Genomic DNA, 25,077 nt, shown 5'->3' on the forward strand with positions numbered 1-25,077 from the left:
TTCTTTGGTTGAAAATGTAAATAATATTTCCAACTGATATAACTATAAATTTATGAGCAATTAGATCTTATGATATTTATCAGTGTGGTTTCTTTCAATGTACAAGTTATCTTGCTTTCGATTCAACTTAGTTGCAAATACGTTTCTTATGAAGCTGTTACACAGATTGTCCGTTGAAGCACCAGATTGACGTTGATGGTCGGTAAAATTGGAACGCCCCTACCAAATTAAAACATATGATTGTGATGACAGACACTTTCATTTAAATCTCTATTTTTCTTGTGACAGTTATTTAGGTTGCCATGAATAAGAAAACAGGCTAGTTATTATTGTCAGGTGTAAAAAATGACCGAATCTCCCCAGCCGTTGAAAGAAGATCTTGCCATTGAAATAGAGCAAAATGTTACAGACAGTAAAAATCACATTGTGGATGCTGACATGCCATCGGAGCCTGAAGGTAATGGGGCGAAAAATCCGAACATTAACATTGATACTTCAGTGAGTGATCATGGACCAAATCATACCACTTCAGATGGATCCCCACCCAAGTGGGGTATTCATGAAGATCTTAAGCATCTACAGGAAGATGTAAGTAACCATTGTAACGTCATATTATATTGGACCAAACTGTAACAGATAAGAACAATGACACAGCTAGGCTTGAAATCGAGACCCATTAGTTTAAAAGCCAACGTTCACCAAGTGATTTAAATAGTTAATCCACTTGCTTGTGCTATAGTAAAGAAACATAAAAATTGGCAGTTGACTGCAGAGCCTATATATACAGTCACTAACACAATTTTTCCATAAAATTGAAACATACACAGATAATAATTAAGAGTTTGTATACTCTCCATTTTTGTAAAGATGTTATGTTCACCTGATATTTACATAATTATTACCAAGCACAATTTTTCTTCATTTTGCAGTATTTTTTTAATAAATTAACATTATGAATTGAGAGTAAATAATGACTTCGTTAGTATCTCACAAAGATTAATGCATATTTAACAGGGAATTAATGGCATATTGACTGTGTTTTCTTTATTCAGTCTTCCTTGATTTGGATAATATTGTTTACAGGACATGATTTTAGCTGCCACCCTTGTAATTGATGCCAAAGAAGGCAGAAATTTTACATTTAAAACAGATCCAACTTATGTACGGTGAGGATTTTAAAATTATTTAACAATTCAGCTTGTTGTGTGTATGACAGATTTTATGCAAAGGATTGGGTGCAATTACATGCTAGCATTTTAATGAATAATACTGAATTTTGATATTTGATAATTTATATTTTACAGGTCCTACAATCTCTATCACAAGTTTTATTTACGATATCTGCTGTACTTCATGATTCTGTTTAACCTCTCTCTGGCTCTTTTTGAGAGGCCAGCTAAATCAGGCTGGGAAATTCCTTACTGGGTGAGTTATAAGAAACATCAAAATATGAAGAAATCCTTTTAATACCTTTGATGAAAAATGCCTCCAGAATTTTTTTTTACCAGAAATTTATGTAGTGGGGAATCATATTAGAATTTGATTTAAAATTGATCTATGTGTTTTTAATTAAACCAGCCTCCAGTATTTGTTATATCTTTGGATTTCAGGCTTCCATGCTGCTAGAGACGATGTGTTTGGCATTTTTTATCTACCGCTTCTTGCACTCGGCTTACTTTAGCCAGAGAGAAGTATTCTTCAGAGACACCAAAAACTGGTTAATCCTTGTGGTCATTGTGGTAAGAGGCCCTATATATGATCATTATGAAAAGCAAATGAATATTCAACATTGTAAAAATTATGAAAACATTTTTTTAAAGATTGAATTAAATTGAAGATATTACAACTAGTTCAGTCATAAGATAAGTATAAAGTGTATGTGGACAGAGGCATAACAGAGATTGGCAACTGATCAAAATCTTGCGGTCCCTATTGTAAAGTATTCCCAGTTTAAATCAGTACATCTTTCTAATAAACAATTATATCGAAATATAAACAGCTAAAACCTATTACCAAAACATTCAAATTATAATATTTTCATGAGTTTATGTCTTATAAAGAGGAGTTTTAGGAGGCAGTTGGCTACCCGTTGTCCGAGATTTCGCAGATGTTTTATAGCTGGCCAATATTTTTTCTATATATTAATCTTATTTTTTTTCAATTTTTTATTTCAAAAATGTCTAAAACACATGCACATTTTTCATAAAAACAATATACTTGTGGTTTAAGATCATAATCTCAGTTTATTAATATGAAGTTCTCAAAGTAAGGTTGGTCCTGAAACATTTTTCAACAACAAAACATGCTAATGGCAGAGCTTGTTGCCAATCTCTGTTATTTATGTCTGTGATGTGGAGATGAATAAACCCTTTGATTAAGATGAAATTCAACAGTCAAGAGCAAGGATAAAACCTACTGACCATGTACTAGTACAAGTGTAATTGATTTTAATTAATACAAATTGTGACTGATTATGATTCCATTTCAAGCTGGTTATTGGGAGAGGTAGGTAGGACTTATATGGTGTGTTTTTTGTTGTGAAACTTAACTATTCTTCGTTTTTCTGATGTAACAACTACTATTAATGCTATATACTGTCCTTGCAAATGGTTTGAATGTCCTCTTAAAGCCTGCACACTTTTGTTAAAATATTAGTTGATCTTCTATGCACTTTTACATTATTTCATGCAAACTTAAAATACTTTAAGTCTTTACTAAATATATGTTGATGATTTTGGAAAATCTATAAAACATAGATTTTTATGTGTTAGTACATACAGCCATTTTTATTCATCACACTGAGTTAGCTTGTTTTGTACACATAGTTTTTAGTTCACTAGAGTGAATAGCTCAGAAGAGCTAGCTTTTCAAATCAGTCTGGCATTCATATGTATGTCTGTCCATATATATTTGTCTGTAAACTTTTAACATTGTCAACTTATAAACATTTACAGTAATCGCTGGAGACCCACAGTTGATTATGTTTTGTTCCTCTGTCCCTCAGCTGGTAATGCATAATCAACGATGGAGAGATGTAAAAATTGATATAATCAACCATGGGTCTCTGATATTTATCTATGGTGTACAAAGATTTGAATGAAAATTTGCCTACGATTAATTTTATATTGATTTAAGTGGTGTAAAGAACTTTCAAGTTTTTTCATATATTTATTCATATGGATCAAAAGGGAACAATTTTTCTTAAAAAGGGAGGGGTCATAATAGGGTAAAAATTTATATATTGAAATTCATAAAAAAATTATTATTTTCTGTAGAATATGTCATCTCTATTTCATCTTATCAGCATGAAATATTGTACACATTAATGAGTTATAAACATTGTATTTTTTATCTTAAAGCTTAGTTACATTAGGTAGATTAGAGCATATTGTTGCTCCGATGAGTGATGTAGCCTGATGGCCTCTTGTTTTCTGCCCATATCCATGGACTAGACATTACCTGCATTACATATTTTTGTTTTCACTTGATTTATCCTATATGTAGTTTATTTTAAATTAGCTGTTAGTAAATTTATAATCATACACACTTTAAAGTCACCGGGTATGGGACACCTCCATATTGAGATGTACTTAAAAAATTCCTATCGAAATAAACAATATTAAATCAAGTATGATTTTATATATATTTTCTTTCCCAAAATTGTTATCTAACAGTGTAGCGCAATGGGTTAGAGTGTTCACCATGAATGAAATTCTAAACTGATGAAAGTACATTTATTTTGATTTATATGTAGCCAGTGTCAGTAGAAATAACTCAGACAACTTGATTTGGTCTAAGGTTCACTTCATTCAGTATAATTATAAGTTATACAAAAACCTGTAATAATTCATTATTATATTTAAACACATAATTATATCACATAAAGCAACTACACAATTTCATTTATTAAAATATCTTACTGGAACAGCTTCCCCAAAGACAGATATTATATATTTCATTATTAGTGCAGTATATTGGCGGGAACATGCAGGTAAAACAGGTTTTAGATATCATGTGACATTTATTTATAGATGTAGTCTGTCGTCGCTGGGCTAAAAATATACACTCATACGCACACGAACACTCTCAAAACAAATGCAAAAGCACAAATACATATTTAAATATATTATCCTGGTTACAATTATAATGTACTTTTATCCACATCTATATTATCGACAGGTGTCCCATACCACATTAACATTATATCATCTATAATATCGACAGGTGTCCCATACCACATTAACATAATATCATCTATAATATCGACAGGTGTCCCATACCACATTAACATTATATCATCTATAATATCGACAGGTGTCCCATACCACATTAACATTATATCATCTATAATATCGACAGGTGTCCCATACCACATTAACATTATATCATCTATAATATCGACAGGTGTCCCATACCACATTAACATTATATCATCTATAATATCGACAGGTGTCCCATACCACATTAACATTATATCATCGGCATCTACTACAAAACTGGCAATATTAAAAGAAGTTAAAGCTCTTGAAGAAAATAAAACAAAGCCAACCTAAAACTATGAATATCAATTAAGTTTAATTGTTAAAATTTGGGTGTAATCACAAAAGCTCAAATATGATTGTAGAAAACAGTCATGGGAGAAATATTTTCATGTTATTAAACGTACACTGGAAACATTATAACTTAGTTGAATGGTTTTACATGTATATTTTGTGCATTTTGGCTGCTCTTTGTCCACTTATTAAAATACTTGGTATAACAATATGATAAAAGATTGTTGCAGCTTATTTTGGCTTCAAAGCACTGAATTAATTATGATTACACTAATTAGTAATATTATGGGGAAGATAACACTAAATTCGGACTGGGTAAAATTATATTTGTATACAGATTGAACATTTGTGTTTTCTAATATTCTGCCTTTTTTTTACGACAGCTAACATTTATTGATATGATATGTTACGTAATCTGGGACAATGTTACACATTCGACGCGACCTATCAGGTGGTCTCGGCCATTACGACCTCTATTCCTCATTAACTTTCCAGATGGGAAACAGGTAGGATTGAGTCTTAACATTGCAGTGTGAATCATGAAGATTTCAAATGGAAGGAAGAACACTTTTTTTGTTAAATGTTTCTTTCCAGATTCGGCGAGCTTTTCGTAACATTCGACGCACTGTGCCAGAGATTATGAATGTCCTCATTCTGTTTCTCCTCAGTGTTCTGTTGTTTGCGCTGTTGGCTCTTAAGCTGTTTAGTCGGAGGTGAGAATCGTTTTCAATTAGTTCAATAAAACTTTGGAAGGTAAAATAAAAAGCTTCACCTCAAATTAAGATTTACTTTAAATGTGGATATCTGAATCTAACCAAAGTTACCTTTGAGAGTTATCCATAAACATGAAATAAAATGACATTCATGTAAATCGATATGAATTGAAAAGAAAAAACAAAACACAAATCTTCTCATTCAGTCTTTTAAGTCAATTCTTGGTATCGATCTTACAAAACGCATATTATTTGTGATATTTTATAGACAATGAAGCATACTTTTTATTCAGGGATCTAGTGTATGCTAATGGAGATCCATACTTTGAGACCTACTTGGACAGTATATGGGATCTCTATGTCTTAGTTACCACAGCAAACAGCCCTGATGTCATGTAAGTACCAGTACTGGTTACCATGGCAACTAAAGTCCAGGGACTTGGAAATATCAAATTGTTTGGAACCTGAAAAAAATTGTCAGAAAAGTAATTACTGGCTAATTTAATCAGCCACTGATCATATTTTTGTAAACCCCCTTCCTCCAATGGATTTCAACTTTACATCATTAAAACAGAACATCATATTTTCAAATTTCCTATAATTAACAGTTTAACTATTTTTGTAATTCCTCAGTAATTTTTAAATTAATTGTTAAATGGTATTTCTTGGATCCTTTACTGGGCTATATATAATACCCAGGTACATGACCATTAGGACACATGTGCCTTGCAGTCAGCTTTGAGAATTTTTGTTAGAATACAGTACCTTTTAATTATTTCTCCATTGTTTCTGCAGGATGCCAGCCTATGACAGCAGTAACTGGTTTGCCTTGTTCTTCATCTTCTACATTGTGATTTGTTGGTTGATTTTCATGAGTATCGTTTTGGCTGCCATTTATTACAGCTACAGGAAAAACCTCAAGGTAATTTGCATGTAAAATATGAAAGTTTCTCCCTAGAGTGTCCCCACAGAGCAAGCACAGAGCAAGAAATTAACATACCGGTACTCCACAAAAAATCTCCACAATGAAAAGAAATAAAAATACCCCTTAGTCTCCAAACCAAAAGAAATTGAAATATCTTACACAGAATTAACAAAATTATCCCCTCGCAACATCTAGCAACTTTGAAGGAGGATCAAGGATCTGTTAGTTATCAAGTAGAAAACTAGCACATATATAATACATATCATATTGAAACTGAGTCTGGTTTGTGAGGAGACTTCTGTGTACAGCAGGTCTGTTTAAATTTCAATTATCATGGCTAACTGATAACAAGAACAAGGTCTCTACATTTATTAGGAATCTTACATATCGAATGAAAATGGTGTTTTGTCAGAATGAAATCAAAGCTGCTGTATATGGGAAGAGAAAAAAGTTAGCCCAAGCGTTTGACATCCTGAAAGTTCCGTATGGAGGCCGCCAAGTGGTGAAGTATACTGTGTGGTGTGAGTTAATGAAGCGTGTCATTCCCAACCGCAGTCGCAGCCATATTGACCTACTTATCCGAGTTCTGGATATCGATGGATCCAACATGATCAGTGAGTATGGCAGCCAAATTTTCCTTATTTTACACGAGTAATTAATTCTTAAGTTGATTCAACTGTTTTGAATCAAATTGCGAGAATATAAAATCACAAATCCAATTTTGTTCATAGTTTCATTTAGTTTACATCTTTTTAAAATATAAAAACAAGAATTTAAAATAAGTGAGATGTGCTTCCTGTGATTTTACGCAAATATATATTCCTTGCTTTGAATTAGGAATCTACAGTATATAATGCCTTGCAAATATTTTTTAAAGTACATATACGTTATGAAATACATGCATGTCATGTTAAACAAGACATTTTACATTCTTTTTTTTGTACTGTGCTGTGGATTAATGGATGAAATTCAGTGTTTGTCAAATCAATTCAGTATACAATTAAGTACATCCTAGATTGCATGTCTTATGTTCTTCATTAAGAATGCCCCTAGCCCCACACTCACTGATGCATGATTCTTTGATCATTAATTATTGACAGGAAAACAACAGTTCTTGAAGCTGGCTGACCTTTTAGAACTACAGCTCTCGGAGGTCAAAGACAGGCAGACATTTCTGGAACAAAAATTCCCTGTTATATATAACTCATTTATCAGCAGAATTGTGAAACTGGTGGTCAGACACAAGTAAGAGTCAAAGGTTACTACATGTAGGTTACAAAGATAAAAAACTTAATCTGTATCTACTTTATAAGAGAACATTAAGGGTCAAAGGTTATCAACAAACAAATGAACAAGTTATTTTTAGATATTTTTAGAATATTTCAATGAAACTTTTAATGAAGCTCTTTCTAAAGTCTTCTTCACTTGATTAATAGAACTCTGTCTAAAGTCTTCTTCACTTGATCAATAAAAGCTCTGTCTAAAGTCTTCTTCACTTGATCAATAAAAGCTCTGCCTAAAGTCTTCTTCACTCGATCAATAAAAGCTCTGCCTAAAGTCTTCTTCACTTGATTAATAGAACTCTGTCTAAAGTCTTCTTCATTTGATCAATAAAAGCTCTGCCTAAAGTCTTCTTCACTTGATCAATAAAAGCTCTGCCTAAAGTCTTCTTCACTTGATCAATAAATGCTTTGTCTAAAGTCTTCTTCACTTGATCAATAAAAACTCTGCCAAAAGTCTTCTTCACTTGATCAATAAAAGCTCTGCCTAAAGACTTCTTCACTTGATCAATAAAAGCTCTCTTCTTCAATTGATCAATAAATGCTCTGTCTAAAGTCTTCTTCATTTGATTAATAAAGCTCTGTCTAAAGTCTTCTTCACTTGATCAATAAAAGCTCTGCCTAAAGTCTTCTTCACTTGATCAATAAAAGCTCTGTCTAAAGTCTTCTTCATTTGTTAAATAAAAGCTCTGCCTAAAGTCTTCTTCATTTGATCAATAAAAGCTCTGTCTAAAGTATTTTTCATTTGATTAATAAAGCTTTGTCTAAAGTCTTCTTCACTTGATTAATAAAAGCACTGTCTAAAGTCTTCTTTACTTGATCAATAAAAGCTCTGCCTAAAGTCTTCTTCATTTGATAAATAAAAGCTCTGTGTAAAGTCTTCTTCATTTGATCAATAAAAGCTCTTTCTAAAGTCTTTTTTACTTGATCAATAAAAGCTCTGTCTAAAGTCTTCTTCATTTGATCAATAAAAGCTCTGTCTAAAGTCTTCTTCACTTGATGAATAAAGCTCTGTCTTAAGTTTAATCTTCTCTTGATTTCAGAGCCTTCCGCTACTTCTTTGACTTTATGATATTTGTGAATGCCTGGTTCATTGGTTTTGATCTTGATGAAGCCGACTGGTTCTTCCTTGGAATTTTTATGCTGGAAATTGTTTTGAAATTATATACATTTGGACCTCGAGAGTTCTTCAGAGTGTTTTGGAATGTGTAAGTTGATGATTAAATTGATCATTTTGATGATTTGTTAATTTGACAGTTTATCTAAGAAATGTACTGGATCGCCACAGGGCAGTAGGATAGTTTATGTTTTGTAAACTGCAAAGCGGATTATGAAGATATACATTTAATCGTAAACTGCCCAGCAGTTTACAAAAAGGCCTAAACTGTTTCAACCCACTCTATATTCTATGAATTTGGTAGCTTTTATGGTTTCATTAATAATTCATGAATTCATGAATAGTAATTTTTTTTGGATTTCAAGTTGATCCAAAAAATTAAATGTTCATTCATTTGCGTATCTAACAACATATTGTATTGGTAGGATAATTGGCCATTATTTTTACTTACATCTGTCCTTGAAACAGCGATCATTTCTAAATTTATGAAAATCGATACCTACAAATGATTAATAATGTGACCTGTCACCACATTATTGTATTTATTCTAAATAGTTCAATTACTGAAATTAAAAAGAAATGTGTACATGATAACTTGATATTGTAGATTGATTCACATGTCACCGTGACATAGGTAAAAAAGTCTACATTTCTCTCAGCCAATGCAATATCATGTTACTGACAAATATTGAACAAAAATGCAACATTTGTTGTAGATTCGACTTTGTAGTGATAGGAGCTGCTGTGATTGCATCTGCCATTGAAACAATTGAAGATTCTAGTGAGTATGAACTCTTCAAATTAATGAGATAAATTCTCTCATAATTATTCAACATTCAATGAAGTATTTTTGAATTGTTTGCCAACTTTTGCCTACTTTCACGATATATGGAGCAGATGCTGTAAATGCAGTTACTTTTTTCATTATTCAAGTCTAAACATTTTTAAGAACAAGATATTTGTATATATTTGCAGCATACGAGGAGTTTCAGCTGTTGGACTACCTCCTTGTTTTGAGAGTTTTGAGGCTATTCAAAATTTTTGGAAGCATAAAACGGTAAGAAATTTTGCTCTTGATTGTTTTATTAGGTTCTTGTTTTCTATTAAATTTTTCCTATGAGTGTGCAAATTCAAATCGGTTTGATTTTTTTTATCATCAGATAAAAGAGCCAAAAAAGCAAATGTTTTGAAACATTTTTCTTCAGGAAGAGCTTGATATATATTTATTTTGTTTTGAAATCTAATTAGTTAAATCGTTTATTTGATGTTTCTGCAGCTTTAAGGTAATTCTCCAGACAATTATCAACATTGGACCATCTATCATAACCTATGGAGGGGTGATTTTGGTGAGGAGCTTCTTAAATACATTTTTATATCTCTATAATATCTGGAGAGGTTAACCAATCAATACTCAGAAAAGCAGACGAAATGATACATAATACATAGAGTATTTATAATTGTTGATCATTGAGACTTGTGTAAAAGAGAGATTTGTGTTGGAACATCAAACTGTCAAAGCAGTGAAACAATCATATGGTTATGGAACTCATACTGCAGTTTGAAAAGAGACCAAAAAACTCCATATTCAACAGGTGTCTGTTCAAGAATGTGTTTCAGTTTTAAAGATTTTAAAAAGTTTTTATGTAGTGATCAAAGTAAGTCTGAGCTCTAAGCCACACTCCATTGAGTAATTTCCTCTCCTTTATGACATGCAGGTATTTTACTACATCTTCGCCATCATCGGTATGGAGATCTTCCAAAACCTGATTCATTACTATGACTACTACAAAGAGGACTCCCCACCGTTCTGTGGCAACTCCGCCCTGAACGGGACTCAGTTCTACAAGTTCCACTACTGTAACAACAACTTTAATGACCTGCTCCGCTCCCTCGTGGTTCTGGTGGAGCTGACTGTGGTCAACCAGTGGCATGATATCCTTTTATTTCTGAGCAAACTCTATAATAGACTTTGTGGCTATGTTATGAAGGGAGATAACCCAATGATATTTTCTCTCTCTAGATTTTGTAGCTTTGTTTATATTAATAATAAGATTTATTATGAAGGGAGATAATCCAATGATATCCTTTTAGCGATTTCTTCTCCAACTCTCTAGATTCTCTAGCTTTTTGTAGTATTATTAAGATTTATTATGAAGGGAGATAATCCAAGAACTTTTTTTTTCTAATTCACGAGAGATTTGTTTAGTTTTGTTAAGATTGATTAGATAGGGGTACAGTCAAATGGTATCTTCTTTAAATCTTCAGATTTGGCAGCTCTGTTATTTTTAAAAAGATTTTTAAGAGATTTTTTATATTGGGAGATAATCCCATGAAAGCATTTTTTATTTCAATAGATTTTTATTTAGCTTTGTTGAGATTGATAAGATAGGGAAACAAACCAATAATATCCTGTTATCCTACCTTACTCTAGATTATGTAGTTTTGTCCATATTGATTTAAATTTATAATAAAGGTGCATAATGATATTCTCTGTGACACAGAATATATTATGAAGGACAATTCCATGTCATCCTTTCAAATACTCAATTTTAGATTTTTCAGCCTTATCAAGATCATAAGGGGGACAACTTCATAATTTTCTCTCTGATTCTTTATTTTGTAGCGTTGTTAGATTTTATGCTTTTATATTCATTCTCACCTTACAACTCTACTTATGTTTATTGAAATATCAATCTAGTTTTATGTCCATCATAGCAGGATCTTTTTAAAGTAATCTCGTTTATTCCCTTGACTAACTCACTGTTAGCTTCGGGTTTTGTGGCGGTAACCAGTAAAGTGGCTCGCCTTTATTTCTTCTGTTTCCACATGTGCTGTGTCATCATTGTCTTGAAGTAAGTAAACTGTTGACAACTTGAATGTACAAGTATGCGACATACATACCTATGGGGTGTTTACATGTCACTATTAAATATGCAGTTATTAACAACTGTAGATTAAATGCATGAATAATTTTAAGGTATCTCTATGAGCAAATATTTACAGTAAGTTCTCCACATGTACTTGCTTATAGAGGCTGATTTGACTGTGTCATTTTATAGTACATGTAATATCTACCCACAAACCAAAACAGAGATTGATAAAATTAAACAATTTATACATATGATGGGAATCTAAAAGCTAAAATGCCAGTGAATTGTGCTGTGCAATAGAGTCAGTTGTAATTAATGTCAGTTGAGAATTTGTGAGTTAATCTGAGGAAAATATTGATTTAACTTAATTCTTGATCACTAAGACTTCATACTTATAATTTTATATTTCTTTTTAATCATTTGATATTTATTTTCAGCATATTTATTGCATTTATCCTGGAGGCTTTTATTTTGGAATACACCATACAAAAAGTAGGGAAACTTGAGTCATATGTGGAACAGAAAATTCGAGATTTGGGATTGGGAATAGGACAGTAAGTTGATTTCAATTATTTTAAATTCAGACACACTTTGAGTGAGTTCAAAATTCTTTGAGTGAGTCAAAACAGCATATATTAAGTGAGTTCAGACATTCGATGAGTAAGTCCAAGCTTTCTGTTACCTAGGTCAGCCATTCTGTAACTAATCCAGACATTCTTTGAGTCCAGTTGTAGGGTTAATGAGTTTAGATATTCTGTGGGTGAGTTCAGACATTCGGTGTGATCAACATTCTGTGAGTGAGTATAGACACTGTGTGAGTGACTCCAAATATCATACAAGTAATTCCAGACAGTCTTTGTGTGAGTCCATACACTGTGAGAGAGTCGAAACATTGTATTAGTGAGTCAAGACATTCTATGAATGAGTGAGTGTGGACACTCTTTGAGTAAGCCCAAACATTCTGTGAGTTAAAACAGTCTATATGTAAATTCAGACACTGACTGTGTCCACTCACTCTTTGAGAGAGTGCAGACATTCTGAAAGTCAAAACATTTTTTGAAAGATTCAAGAAATTCTATGTATGAGACAAGACATTCTATGAGTGAGTCAAGACATTCTGTGAGTGAGTCAAGACATTCTATGTGTGAGTCAAGACATTCTATGAGTGAGTCAAGACATTCTGTGAGTGAGTCCAGACATTCTATGAATGAGTCAAGACATTCTGTGAGTGAGTCAAGACATTCTGTGAGTGAGTCAAGACATTCTATGAGTAAGTCAAAACATTCTGTGAGTGAGTCAAGACATTCTATGAATGAGTCAAGATATTCTGTGAGTGAGTCAAGATATTCTTTGAGTGAGTCAAGACATTCTATGAGTGAGTCAAGACATTCTATGAGTAAGTCAAAACATTCTATGAGTGGAACAAGACATTCTATGAGTGAGTCAAGACATTCTATGAATGAGTCAAGATATTCTGTGAGTGAGTCAAGATATTCTTTGAGTGAGTCAAGACATTCTATGAGTGAGTCAAGACATTCTGTGAGTGAGTCAAGACATTCTGTGAGTGAGTCAAGACATTCTGTGAGTGAGTCCAGACATTCTATGAATGAGTCAAGACATTCTGTGAGTAAGTGAAGACATTCTGTGAGTGAGTCAAGATATTCTTTGAGTGAGTCAAGACATTCTATGAGTAAGTCAAAACATTCTGTGAGTGAGTCAAGACATTCTATGAGTGAAACAAGACATTCTATGAGTGACTCAAGACATTCTGTGAATGAGTCAAGACATTCTGTGAGTAAGTGAAGACATTCTGTGAGTGAGTCAAGATATTCTTTGAGTGAGTCAAGACATTCTATGAGTGAGTCATGACATTCTATGAATGAGTCAAGATATTCTGTGAGTGAGTCAAGATATTCTTTGAGTGAGTCAAGACATTCTATGAGTGAGTCAAGACATTCTATGAGTGAGTCAGGACATTCTGTGAGTGAGTCAAGACATTCTGTGAGTGAGTCATGACATTCTATGAGTGAGTCAAGACATTCTGTGAGTAAGTGAAGACATTCTGTGAGTGAGTCAAGACATTCTATGAGTGAGTCAAAACATTCTGTGAGTGAGTCAAGACATTCTATGAGTGAGACAAGACATTCTATGAGTGACTCAAGACATTCTATGAATGAGTCAAGACATTCTGTGAGTAAGTGAAGACATTCTGTGAGTGAGTCAAGATATTCTTTGAGTGAGTCAAGACATTCTGTGAGTGAGTCAAGACATTCTGTGAGTGAGTCATGACATTCTATGAATGAGTCAAGACATTCTGTGAGTGAGTCAAGATATTCTGTGAGTGAGTCAAGACATTCTATGAGTGAGTCAAGATATTCTTTGAGTGAGTCAAGACTTTCTATGAGTGAGTCAAGACATTCTATGAGTGAGTCAAGACATTCTGTGAGTGAGTCAAGACATTCTGTGAGTGAGTCAAGACATTCTGTGAGTGAGTCCAGACATTCTATGAATGAGTAAAGACATTCTGTGAGTAAGTGAAGACATTCTGTGAGTGAGTCAAGACATTCTATGAGTAAGTCAAAACATTCTGTGAGTGAGTCAAGACATTCTATGAGTGAAACAAGACATTCTATGAGTGACTCAAGACATTCTATGAATGAGTCAAAACATTCTGTGAGTAAGTGAAGACATTCTGTGAGTGAGTCAAGACATTCTATGAGTGACTCAAGACATTCTATGAATGAGTCAAGACATTCTGTGAGTAAGTGAAGACATTCTATGAGTGAGTCAAGATATTCTTTGAGTGAGTCAAGACATTCTATGAGTGAGTCAAGACATTCTATGAGTGAGTCAAGACATTCTGTGAGTGAGTCAAGACATTCTGTGAGTGAGTCAAGACATTCTATGAATGAGTCAAGACATTCTATGAGTGAGTCAAGACATTCTGTGAGTAAGTGAAGACATTATGTGAGTGAGTCAAGATATTCTTTGAGTGAGTCAAGACTTTCTGTCAGTGAGTCAAGATATTCTTTGAGTGAGTTAAGATATTCTGTGAGTGAGTCAAGATATTCTATGAGTGAGTCAAGACATTCTGAGCGTGAGTCAAGACATTCTATGAGTGAGTCAAGACATTCTGTGAGTGAGTCAAGACATTCTGTGAGTGAGTCAAGACATTCTATGAGTGAGTCAAGACATTCTGAGTGAGTCAAGACATTATATGAATGAGTCATGACAATCTATGAGTGATTTTGACACTCTGTGAGTGAGTTCAGACATTCTGTGAATTTAAGCAGTCTATATGTGAATCCAGACACTCTGTGTGTGTGTGTCCAAACATTCTATGAGTATATCCAGACATTCTGTGATTGAGTCCAGATTATCTGTAAGTCTATACATTCTATAAGCCAGGCCAGATACCCTGTTAGTGAGCATGAAACAATCTCTTAGGAATTATTATCAGACTATTTGTTAGTAGGTCCAAGCATTTTTGAAGAGTCTGGAGTGAATATACTCATTTTAGACACTTTATTTGTGTTCTGAGATATTATTTGAAAGAGTTCATGGTATGAACACCTTATAAAGATGTAATTACTGTGGATATAGACAGTCCCCTACCTCTACTTAAAAATCTTAATATTAAGGAATAAAGAAAAGATATATTGGCATATACTGGATCCAAGGTTAACAGAGTACTGTACATTATCTCTTGTTGTTTTCCAAGGGATCTAAATCTGAGGTTTACGGTGAAATATTTTTATGTACTCAAAACATTTGGTAATAAAATGCAGAGTGATAGAAATGCCCATGTGATAGTGGTATTGTGTTATAAAATAATCTCACCACAAGGACATCAATGGTGATCTTTATCCCTGTTTCAGGACAGGGCCAAGGCAGAGACAGCTATCTGCAGCTAATGACAATTCTGAACTGGTTCCCAATGAAGAGCTCAACATCGTGGAACAGCCAGACTCGGATTCTGACACAGAGAGTATTCCTGATTTGTCTGTAGAAAAGGGGTTACGATTCCACCTCAAGAAGAAAAGTAAGCTTAGTCAATTTGAATTCATTTTATAAGCCTCAACTGTTATTTAAGGAAAACAATGAGATTATTTCTAGCCTTAATAAGATATGAGTAAAAGATTTTTCCATCTGCCTATTTTGTTATATAAATGCATTCATACTATTTAAATAATGAAGATTTTTTTGTTTTGTAAATTTTAACCTGTTCTCTCACAGGTCGTAAGAAAGTGGAGGTGCTCTTGCAGCAAATGTTTGAGGGAGAAATAGACCCGGAAGATGAGGGACCAGAGAATGAGACCGAGATTTATGTGGATAAAGGCCCCCGGCGCCTCACCCTCGACACTGTGGCCTAGCCGCGCCCTGCTAGAGTTCCCGTACCCCCTCAGGTATCCCTGTCAAGACAAAATGAACTGTTCCCTGGACTAGCAAAGATGGACACAGTCTCTTTTTTCTTCAATGAAAATACTCGGCATCATATGAAAGATAGTTTGTGAAAGAGTTCATATTTACCATAGTCATATGGGTTATCGTTTATTTGAAAATGTAAACCACAGAAGGCAATTCTTTCACTAATCTTGAATTTTTTCCTAGCATTTACAAAGAATGGCACAAAACATTTCAAAAGTATTGTATTTTACACTTATTGTATTTAGGAAATAAGTCTGCCAATCATGCGATTACTTGTGTGTTTATTTATACAATGGTCGAGATTATGATGTCACAAATACTCAGTATAGTTTCTGGTTATACAATGTTTATGTTTTGTGTATTTATTCATGGGTGTTTGAGAAAAACTAATCATTGAATAAGTGCTATATACATATTTATTTATTCCACGTGTATATTGTAAAAGTCACAAAAATGATAAAAACATTTTTAGCTTATTCAAATTCAGGTATATAGATTTGTAAAGCAGACAATTTTTTCCATGCGGGATACTGTAAACCAACTTTTATTTGCGTGCGAGAAAATTTTGCGAGGTTAGCGAGAGCCTTGTCGTCTCGAATATTTCTCGACGCGAACCAATCCTTTGTCTATAGTTTTAAAAACAATACAGGTCTATATAAGGCTTGGTCACGAACATTAGTCGTCGTGAACTAGTTTATTGACAGTTAATCGCGAAATAAAGTTGCTGCGAATAAAAATTAGTTTACAGTATACACGAATAATATACATAATTTTCTTATGCTTATATTTTTCAAATTTATTTTTCATTTGTAAAATGACAAATCTGTATTTTCACATTCTAATTGTGCAATAACTTAATTTCTTTATTGATCAACAAAATGGTTGATCAAGATGTTAGTCAGCGTTGACTATTAGTGGAACATCATACAGCAGTGTAAATAACAGTTTCACTAGTGATCAATGACATGGATGTACATGTACCGGTACACTGGATCTAGAGATAATGGGATGTTTCTTGTTTATTTGGAGCATTGATACAAATTTTGTTTAAGTGCCAATTTATAAATATCTTAATATTGTATGAAATACACATTCATTCAACTATAGTTTTACATAACTTTGTTTCACAACGAATTTCAATTAATAAAATAATATCTATATATCATGTTGTATTAATTTATATAAATGTGCTTCATATTATATTCCTTTGGCAACACTACATTTCTTTTATCTTGTTTCAATAATGGAACAAATGTCTTTTGACTCATTTGGTTGTCGTAAGAGGGGAAACATTTCAAACTTGGATCTTCAACCTCTATAATGGTTTTGCAAATACTGATTTCCCCTCACTTTTGAAGTTTCCCCATACTAACCTGAAACCAATCTGCTTCATCAACAGTTCCGTAGGCCACCAGCTTAAAGTTTTATTCATCAAAACGCACAGAGAAGTGAGATGCTCATTAGTTTATTCAACAAACAACCAAGAGGCTATTCTGTGATAACAAAAGGTAAACAGGTGTTCTTGCAAAACAGTATATACATGTATCAGATTATGTTTACATGTAATAGGTTGTATTTACATGTAATAGGTGGTCCAATTCTAAGAACATCTGCTTCTTCAAAATCTATCATTATTTATTTGTTTAATTAATTTTCAAAATCTAAATTGTCATAATTATTCCTTATCTTAATTTTGTTCATGACTGATTAATTCAATTGTGGCATAACTGAATCAGAATTATTTTGAAAAATCAAAGATTTCACAATAGTTGCAAAAAAGTACAAAAGTAAAAAAAAAAATACAATCAGTTGAAATAAAAATTAATAAAAACCACATCTTTGGTTAGACATTCACATATTCATGGCTTTGCTGTATTGTATAGGGATACACTTACTTTATGACAGTGTAAAGTAATCGCATGTTTACATGATGTCAATGTTACCTGTAAACTGACGTTTACTGTTTTTAATTAATGAAACAATGTCACCTTGTAATATAACAGTACATGTAGCAATTCCATCTTACAGGATGATTTACACTGACTACTGTAAATCGGTGCACATTTCCATAATCATTACCAAATACATTACAATGATAATTACATGCATATTACCTTTGACTGTAACACAGTTGAGTTTTATACAGTACAGCACTGCTACTTATTTGATGTATTTACATTGTATGAAGCAAGTTTCTTAATGCAGAACAGCAACCATGATACAGGGAAAGAAAAGGAACCCTTCAGACCAATAAAGAAATGAAAACTTGATGGCTACAAAACCTTATAAATCACATGAGTTCTCAACAAAATAACACTTCAAAAACAGGTAACTGCAAATTGTCATAAAGTGAAATCAGTCATTATAGATACCGAGATTTATAAACTGTATAAATATTTTTTTTAAAACAGATCTTAATACTGAAATAATTGCACATTACTGCTTTAAAAACTATCTCTCTCAGAGCAAAAACCAATCTTTAATACATAGAACAATTCTCTCCACTAAGTTTTACTTCCAACAGATGTTGTATGAATTGTACATGTATTTTACTCACATACTCCAGACGAGATTCACCAACAATATTTTTTTTGGTTTTTGGATTTTTTGGTTTCCCTGCAATCACTGTTAACATATATTCAATACTTGAGTACAGTATTTTTAATTTGCAAATGAAATATAATGACAAAGAAAGATCTCATCATTATGAACATGTAGTAAAATTCACAACTAAAAATCAGTAACATGACTGAATCACAAACCTGTTTAAAGTTACAATGTGTTTAGATGCTCAATAAAGCAAACTTATGCATGGGCCTTAAAGGTATTCAATAAACCAACAATAAAATAATTGAATGGATGAGATAAGCTATGTAATACCGTGCAAGAATATACATGTATATAAAAATAGTTTTCTTATTGTAACAAAGTCAGATGAATTACCAGTAAATAAAAAAAACATAGTTGGCAGATCTGAATTCAATAATAACATTCAAAATATATCTGATCTTGGTCGCGTTCAGAGTTTCTATGGCTACCATTGTCATACGCAATGTTAAAATATCATCAAATGGTTAGCACTAATGACATCACGTAACAATTGTAATAAAGCACACACAAACAAGTCAAACTAATACCCCAAAAATTGCAATGAGTAATCTTTTTCCTCTTGTTGATAGAAAAAAATCTACTACATGTATTTATATGAGTGGTGTGGTTTTTTATTCATCAAAGTTCACTTATCTTGTATCTGATTGGTAAAACTTCAGACTCCTACAGGGGGAAAACCCAAAACAAACTAGAAATATCATTAGTAGATAAAGGTGGAAAATATTGATTTGATCCTTTACTGTTTAGGCAGTGGGATCAGCCTCAGCAAAGTTTGCTTTGTCTGCTTTTCCAGTGCGGAGTCGACGATTCCGAACGGCTCGGATAATTCCAGAAATGACAAGGGCAATCCAAATCAACCAACACATCCAGGCGGCCACCTGAAAGCCACAAACAGGTAATGACACATGAATAAAAACTGTAAATGAAACACACAATAAGCTATTAAACCTCAACAGAACTTGCAAATCAACAACATATGTGTACCTCTGCAACATGAAAAAGCTTGTAAAAATTCCCTGAATCGTAATCTTTCTCCTCCTCTGGTCCATTGCATGCTGATCTAACGTGCTTGTTTTCAGCCAAAGCGCAACTAGAAAAAACATAATCAGAATGCCATTCATAACAGGTAATGAATGACATAATAATGATTTTGCTCTTCGTAAAAATACACCCTTTTCTACTGAATTTTTGTAGAAAAAAATTTGTAGCTAATTCTACATGAGACTCTTTGGTACATTATTCTAAGTTAGAATATATCATTCTAAGTTAGAATAATATACCACTAATGTTAGAATTTCTAACATTAATGATTAGCTAGATAGTTCATAAATAGGACACTTTGGCTGAGAGTAGTGTCAGGATCAAATGTAGCTTCACTGCACAAATCAGTTAATGTAACGATATTACCTGTCCTTTTTGGTGATGTCTTCAAACGATTGACAAGTGTTGTCAAAGCCCACACTGATCATACAGGCCACCACGGTCATCACTGCAGCCACCAGAGAGTTCAGCAGGATGAATGGCATCACCCACATCTGAGAGCTGAAGGGAAAACGGACAATGAAAATATTCATTTATTCACATTATTTTACACACCATAAGACTTTTCTAATTTCTGAAAGGAATGTCCACTTCACAGTTAATAAATGATGTAAACAAGATCTACATTTGAGAGTCTCAAATGGAAATGGCTAGCCAAACTTCTAATGCAATGAAAATAAACTTACCCGACAGTTGGATCTTTCGTGGACTTGTATACAGCATATGCATTATAACAGGTTTGGGCCAGGCCATAAAATATACAGGCAAACACCGAGAAATAGATGGGAAAGTTACAGTTCAGCGAACCACTGTATTGTACACATTCCTCCTTGTCATACTTTGCATACAAGAAACAGTTTCCTCCATTATTGATCTACAAAGAAAAGACAACTAATACACTTAATTCAAAGAAAAAAACCTCTGCAGAGCTCCATCCAACTGGCTTTCATCGGCAGTTGAGTTATCAGTCATTATACATGCGCAAATCTAGAGTGAGGTCAGGGGGGGGGGGGGGGGAGGTTCCCCATTGCAAAATTCAAACAACTTATTATGAAAATACATGTGGTCTTGGACCCTCTTAGAATACACTTTATCCCTACCCTCCCCAATTATTCTGGATCTGCGCATGCTGTAGGGTCCAAATTTTGTTGGTGTTTTTTTATGTTTACATCTAGTTCATTCTTGCAGGAACATTCAAACAAAATTAAAATAAGTCTCGGACTCCCCTTGGCAAACACGATTATCTCCACCACGCATCCCCCACCCTTCTTTTTTCTGGATGCACACATGCTATGCCTATGCGGATTATAAAAGGTCCTAAAATCAAAGGTCCAAATTTCGATGGTGTTTGTTTTTTATTTACATCTTGTTTATACTCGAAAAATTTCACATAAACAAAAACATGCATCATACAGAGATTCAAAAGAGGAAATGTTTACATCTTTCCTCATTTGGAAATACTTGGGACACCTTGCACAATTTTTATTGAAATCATCCGATGTAAGTATATTTTAAATTGTACATATTATTGTTTTCAATGCAATATCCATGTGAACTTTCTATTTTTAGTTGTGTATAAATGAAACCTGAATCGGTAGAGTGGCATTTTAATAACAGATAACCTGGACTTTTTTCCTTCTAACGTTAGTGGATGGCTGTAGTTTATGCACTACATGCACAAGTTATTTATGATTATCGAGATATTACACAAAAACTGTTGGAAGCAGAAAGAGCAGAGTTTAGTTAAATCTTCAGATCTTACCATGCTTACTAGGACCTAGTACTGGTGGTAACTGTTATTTCGTTATGAATTTATACTTTGTAAATATAAGTTTAATACGAAATGTTAAAGGATTAATCACCTTATGTTAAAACACAAGCTATGATTGATATTCATGATAAAAGCAGGGACGTATATACGTCCCTGATAAAAGTCTTAGATCTAAAACTTATTGCTCATTTAATTTGTAAAAAAGACCTATTAGCTATAGATTAAGACTGTTAAAATATGGACAGACAAGGACATATTATTTCGTGTAAATGATTTCTTTACTTTCGTAGATTAGGCTAGAGACTGCGCCCTATGGTATCTGACATAATAACTGATTAAGGAAGTTGTTATTGCGACTGAATGTCAGTTTGTTTGCGCTATGAAGAAATAGATCCTCAACCAAATTATTTTTAAATAATTAATTTGATCATCTTACGTTGACAACACCAACTGGTATTGATATCACAAAGCCACTGACAAATATTGCAATGTAAAAGACAGTGTTGACAAGAAGTTGAATATCTGCAGCCGCCATTTTTTCGTTGTCAAGTCGTACTTAACAAATTCGCACTGTCCGGAGTCCGAGAGTGGCGCGGGGGTGCACTACCAAATTTCCCGTCTCCTGCTCTGTCGGTAAGGGACTGGGGCAAAACTGTGATTTAATCTAGGGTCCATGGACCAATTTAAAACCTTGAACAAATTTTTTACATTTGTGAATTTTGCTTTTTAAGTACATGTACTTTGTAAAGCGTAATTTACTTCCCTAATGCTCGTACAATTAAATTTGCTAGCCATTGAATTCAATTCCTTAATTAATAATAGAAACACTGTTGGGCTGTGCCAATATACTTATTGAAAATAATCATTGCATAAGTTTGATGTAAACAGTCAATTATGTATACTTTTTGCAATATTGTAAAAGATACTAGCTTATGATAATAAATGAACTTGATTAGAGAATGTAGAGTGCATATACCTAAACTTCCAGGGGTGGGGCCACTTATATAAATGTTCGTTTGCCCTCTGACGACTAACTATATCAAAGTACTGAAAGTACTGATAGACGTAGGCATCATTTCGTCGGAGATTAAACTAATAAAATATTGAGGTGTTGAAGTACTAACGGGTTGACTTTATCGATTATTATTTAATATGTTTTACGGTGCGACCGTTGGGGCGAGCACAGCATGTGATCAAACAATGATTTATAATAAATCAATAAATATAAAATTAACAACGTAAAATTTGAATGCAAAAAAATAAAACATACCTATTTTTCAGTAAATTTTCATTATTCACAGTTTATAAGATTTGTTATAATTTATTTATTTATAAGTGGAACATTAGTTTAATCTCAGATACAATGTTGTTGAATAATAAAGATTTTAAAATATAAATATTCATTGCACTGTTTCTCCTCTTTTAAAGTGATTGTAACGTCAGTTCGTCCCCCCTTTTTTTGCAGTAGACATTTTTTCTTAAACCTACATAAAAAACTTGACTCATCATAGAGCTCCCCCCATGTTAAAAGAATAATTTTTTTTTTAATTAATGTTTAATAATTTTTTTTACGCTTAAAAATATTTGCTTATCATATAAAAAGAACATGGTGCCCCCCCCCCCCCCCCGCATGTAATACCGAGCGCAGCGAGAGGCGGGCGAAGCCCTCCTCGCGAAGCGAGGATTAATGGTAACATGTATATATAAGAAAATCAGTGAAAAATGAAAGTTGAATCAGGGGTACTAAGGCCCAAAAAAATTTCTTCCAGCCCTGGGCGCCGCCATATTGCCAACCATTTTGTTTTTAAAAAGTTAGTTCGATCATAACTTATAACAACACTTTAATCAGGAGTTACATTAATTTTACATCTTTGCTTATAACTCTACAACTGACGCTCAAGTTGATGAGTTGGTTGATCATTAGAAATTTATTTAATACTAAAGTCATTAAACAATTAAAATACCAAAATAAGATTTGACCAAAATAGTGACCATGCCTCTTCAATATTTTCAAAAGTTGATATGAAATCTTATTAATTGAAACTGACAATTACAGGTATTTCTACTGTAAAACTTGGTTATAGCAAAGTCGCAGGGACCAGTGTGTTTACATACTATATTTGTAAATCATTGTTTCTATGTAACCAATGGTTATACCCTAATCACTAGAGAAAATTTGATTTATTCATATTTTATTCAATAAGACTACATTTATGCTTATGGAGGCAAAAAATTAAAAAACATATTTTAAGTCAATTGGTATTGGTTATTTTTGAAATTGACTGGTACTCATCGATGTTTATTGCCCCTAAACTCGATTAAATAAGTTCCAGTGTTTCAACAGAAGGTAATTTTAATTAAAAGAAATAAAAGAGGACACCAGATAAGTTCCAATAGTGCTTTAATCAAGAAACACGACTAGTTCTATGTATGTCTTATTAAATTATCAGATGGAAAATAAAAATATTTACGTCAAGGAACTGATTTTTTAGATACTGAACAATGTATGCAATTTTATTACAGCGGTATTCATATGCATCAAATTGATGAACAATAAAAGAAGAAATAAAAAAAATTCGGAACTCTACGTAACTCTCTTCGGCTATTTCCGAAGACAAAACTTGAACGTTTTACGTCTGAAATATGCCGGCGAGCGAAGCGAGCTCTAAGAACCAGTGTGCGCGGGAAAAAGAACGAGCTAAACCTACAGTTCATCAAACAAAATTTTTTGTCTACGTCCCATAATGCTCTCTAATGTTTTCACCCGTCGTGCTATGCCACAAATGGCCGACTTTTAATTCGTAATTTACGGTGTCTTAAAGTTTGAAAACATGTTTTGAGTACCGCATATGCTTTGGCGAGACTCAAAAGATTAGTTACATGCTTCCATACCTTCGTATTGAGTCAAGAAACGTAAACAAAGACGAAAAATGTCACGGATGACGTCACAGTGCTCTCACGCTATATTTCCCGCGATAAATTTAGAGGTGGATCAAACATCTGTAATGAATGTACTAGCTATTTCAGTATAGACTGCAATACCTGCCTCAATGACATATGATTTGTTTTTATTTTTTTTATATAGAGATTATATAAATATATACTAGCAAGAGCCATACTTTACTGTCATATCAATCCATTTTTAAGCTAATTGTGCATACATGTACAGTAGGCAGGTAAGAATATGAGTAGGAAGGAAATAAACAATAGGACATTTTGAACTAAATAAAAAGGAATAAAATGAAAAAAATAAACAGTTAAAAAAATTATGTAGATATTGCATATAGTCAGACCATTAAATTTAAAAGTGGGAAATTACACACCTACAAACAAAGACCGGGGTAGGGGGTTGCGCTGTATGTATCATAACCTCTTAACCATTAAAATTAGTACCTTTGGCATACAAACTATTGTAGAGCAATACTCTCTCAAAAATTCTTTGACGTTCGTTGATACCTAAATAACACTAGGTAGACAATGATGCAAGGTATGTGTAATTCTTGCTGCGCTCGCCAGAACGGTAGCACCGTAAAACGTATTATTGTCTTGCTGATTCTCGTGAGAGTGTGAAGTGATAAAAATTGCCATGATTACAGGTAACTACTGGGACGATTAAAACAATGCATTACTGGTCCGATTTACTGACGCCAAAAAAATCCGTTGAATGAATGTGCAACTAGTCCGAATTTTCTATTCACACATGCCTTGCCGGTAGAGCTCGCTATAATCAACGATATGTAATTTCGCATGTAAAGTAGTTTCTTATCCG

General features: G+C 33.2%; 3 protein-coding genes across 3 annotated transcripts; 2 read left to right on the plus strand and 1 right to left on the minus strand.

The window, feature by feature from the left end:
* Positions 1–154: 154 nt before the first annotated feature.
* On the plus strand, positions 155–17,051 carry LOC105339547 (two pore calcium channel protein 1). The gene is made up of 19 exons (XM_011445125.4): positions 155–588; positions 1,084–1,166; positions 1,305–1,425; positions 1,611–1,739; positions 4,937–5,059; positions 5,148–5,266; positions 5,560–5,661; positions 6,062–6,188; positions 6,604–6,805; positions 7,292–7,436; positions 8,515–8,679; positions 9,305–9,369; positions 9,564–9,645; positions 9,865–9,934; positions 10,304–10,520; positions 11,350–11,440; positions 11,896–12,012; positions 15,337–15,500; positions 15,695–17,051. Exons 1-19 carry the CDS (start codon positions 346–348, stop codon positions 15,829–15,831), a joined length of 2,502 nt encoding a protein of 833 aa, XP_011443427.3. The 5' UTR covers positions 155–345; the 3' UTR covers positions 15,832–17,051.
* Positions 13,968–14,662, plus strand: LOC136276076 (uncharacterized). The gene is made up of 3 exons (XM_066086949.1): positions 13,968–13,984; positions 14,146–14,215; positions 14,519–14,662. The coding sequence occupies exons 1-3, from the start codon at positions 13,968–13,970 to the stop codon at positions 14,660–14,662; spliced, it is 231 nt and encodes a 76-aa protein (XP_065943021.1).
* A 284-nt stretch (positions 17,052–17,335) lies between the features above and the next one.
* LOC105339548 (uncharacterized) lies at positions 17,336–22,017 on the minus strand. Its single transcript, XM_011445127.4, has 5 exons — positions 21,745–22,017; positions 20,224–20,411; positions 19,904–20,038; positions 19,481–19,586; positions 17,336–19,374 (listed from the first exon to the last, which is right to left on the minus strand). The coding sequence occupies exons 1-5, from the start codon at positions 21,841–21,843 to the stop codon at positions 19,240–19,242; spliced, it is 663 nt and encodes a 220-aa protein (XP_011443429.1). The 5' UTR covers positions 21,844–22,017; the 3' UTR covers positions 17,336–19,239.
* Between the last annotated feature and the right edge of the window lie 3,060 nt (positions 22,018–25,077).

This window comes from Magallana gigas, chromosome 6 (genome assembly GCF_963853765.1).
Source record: "Magallana gigas chromosome 6, xbMagGiga1.1, whole genome shotgun sequence".
NCBI lineage: Eukaryota > Metazoa > Mollusca > Bivalvia > Ostreida > Ostreidae > Magallana > Magallana gigas.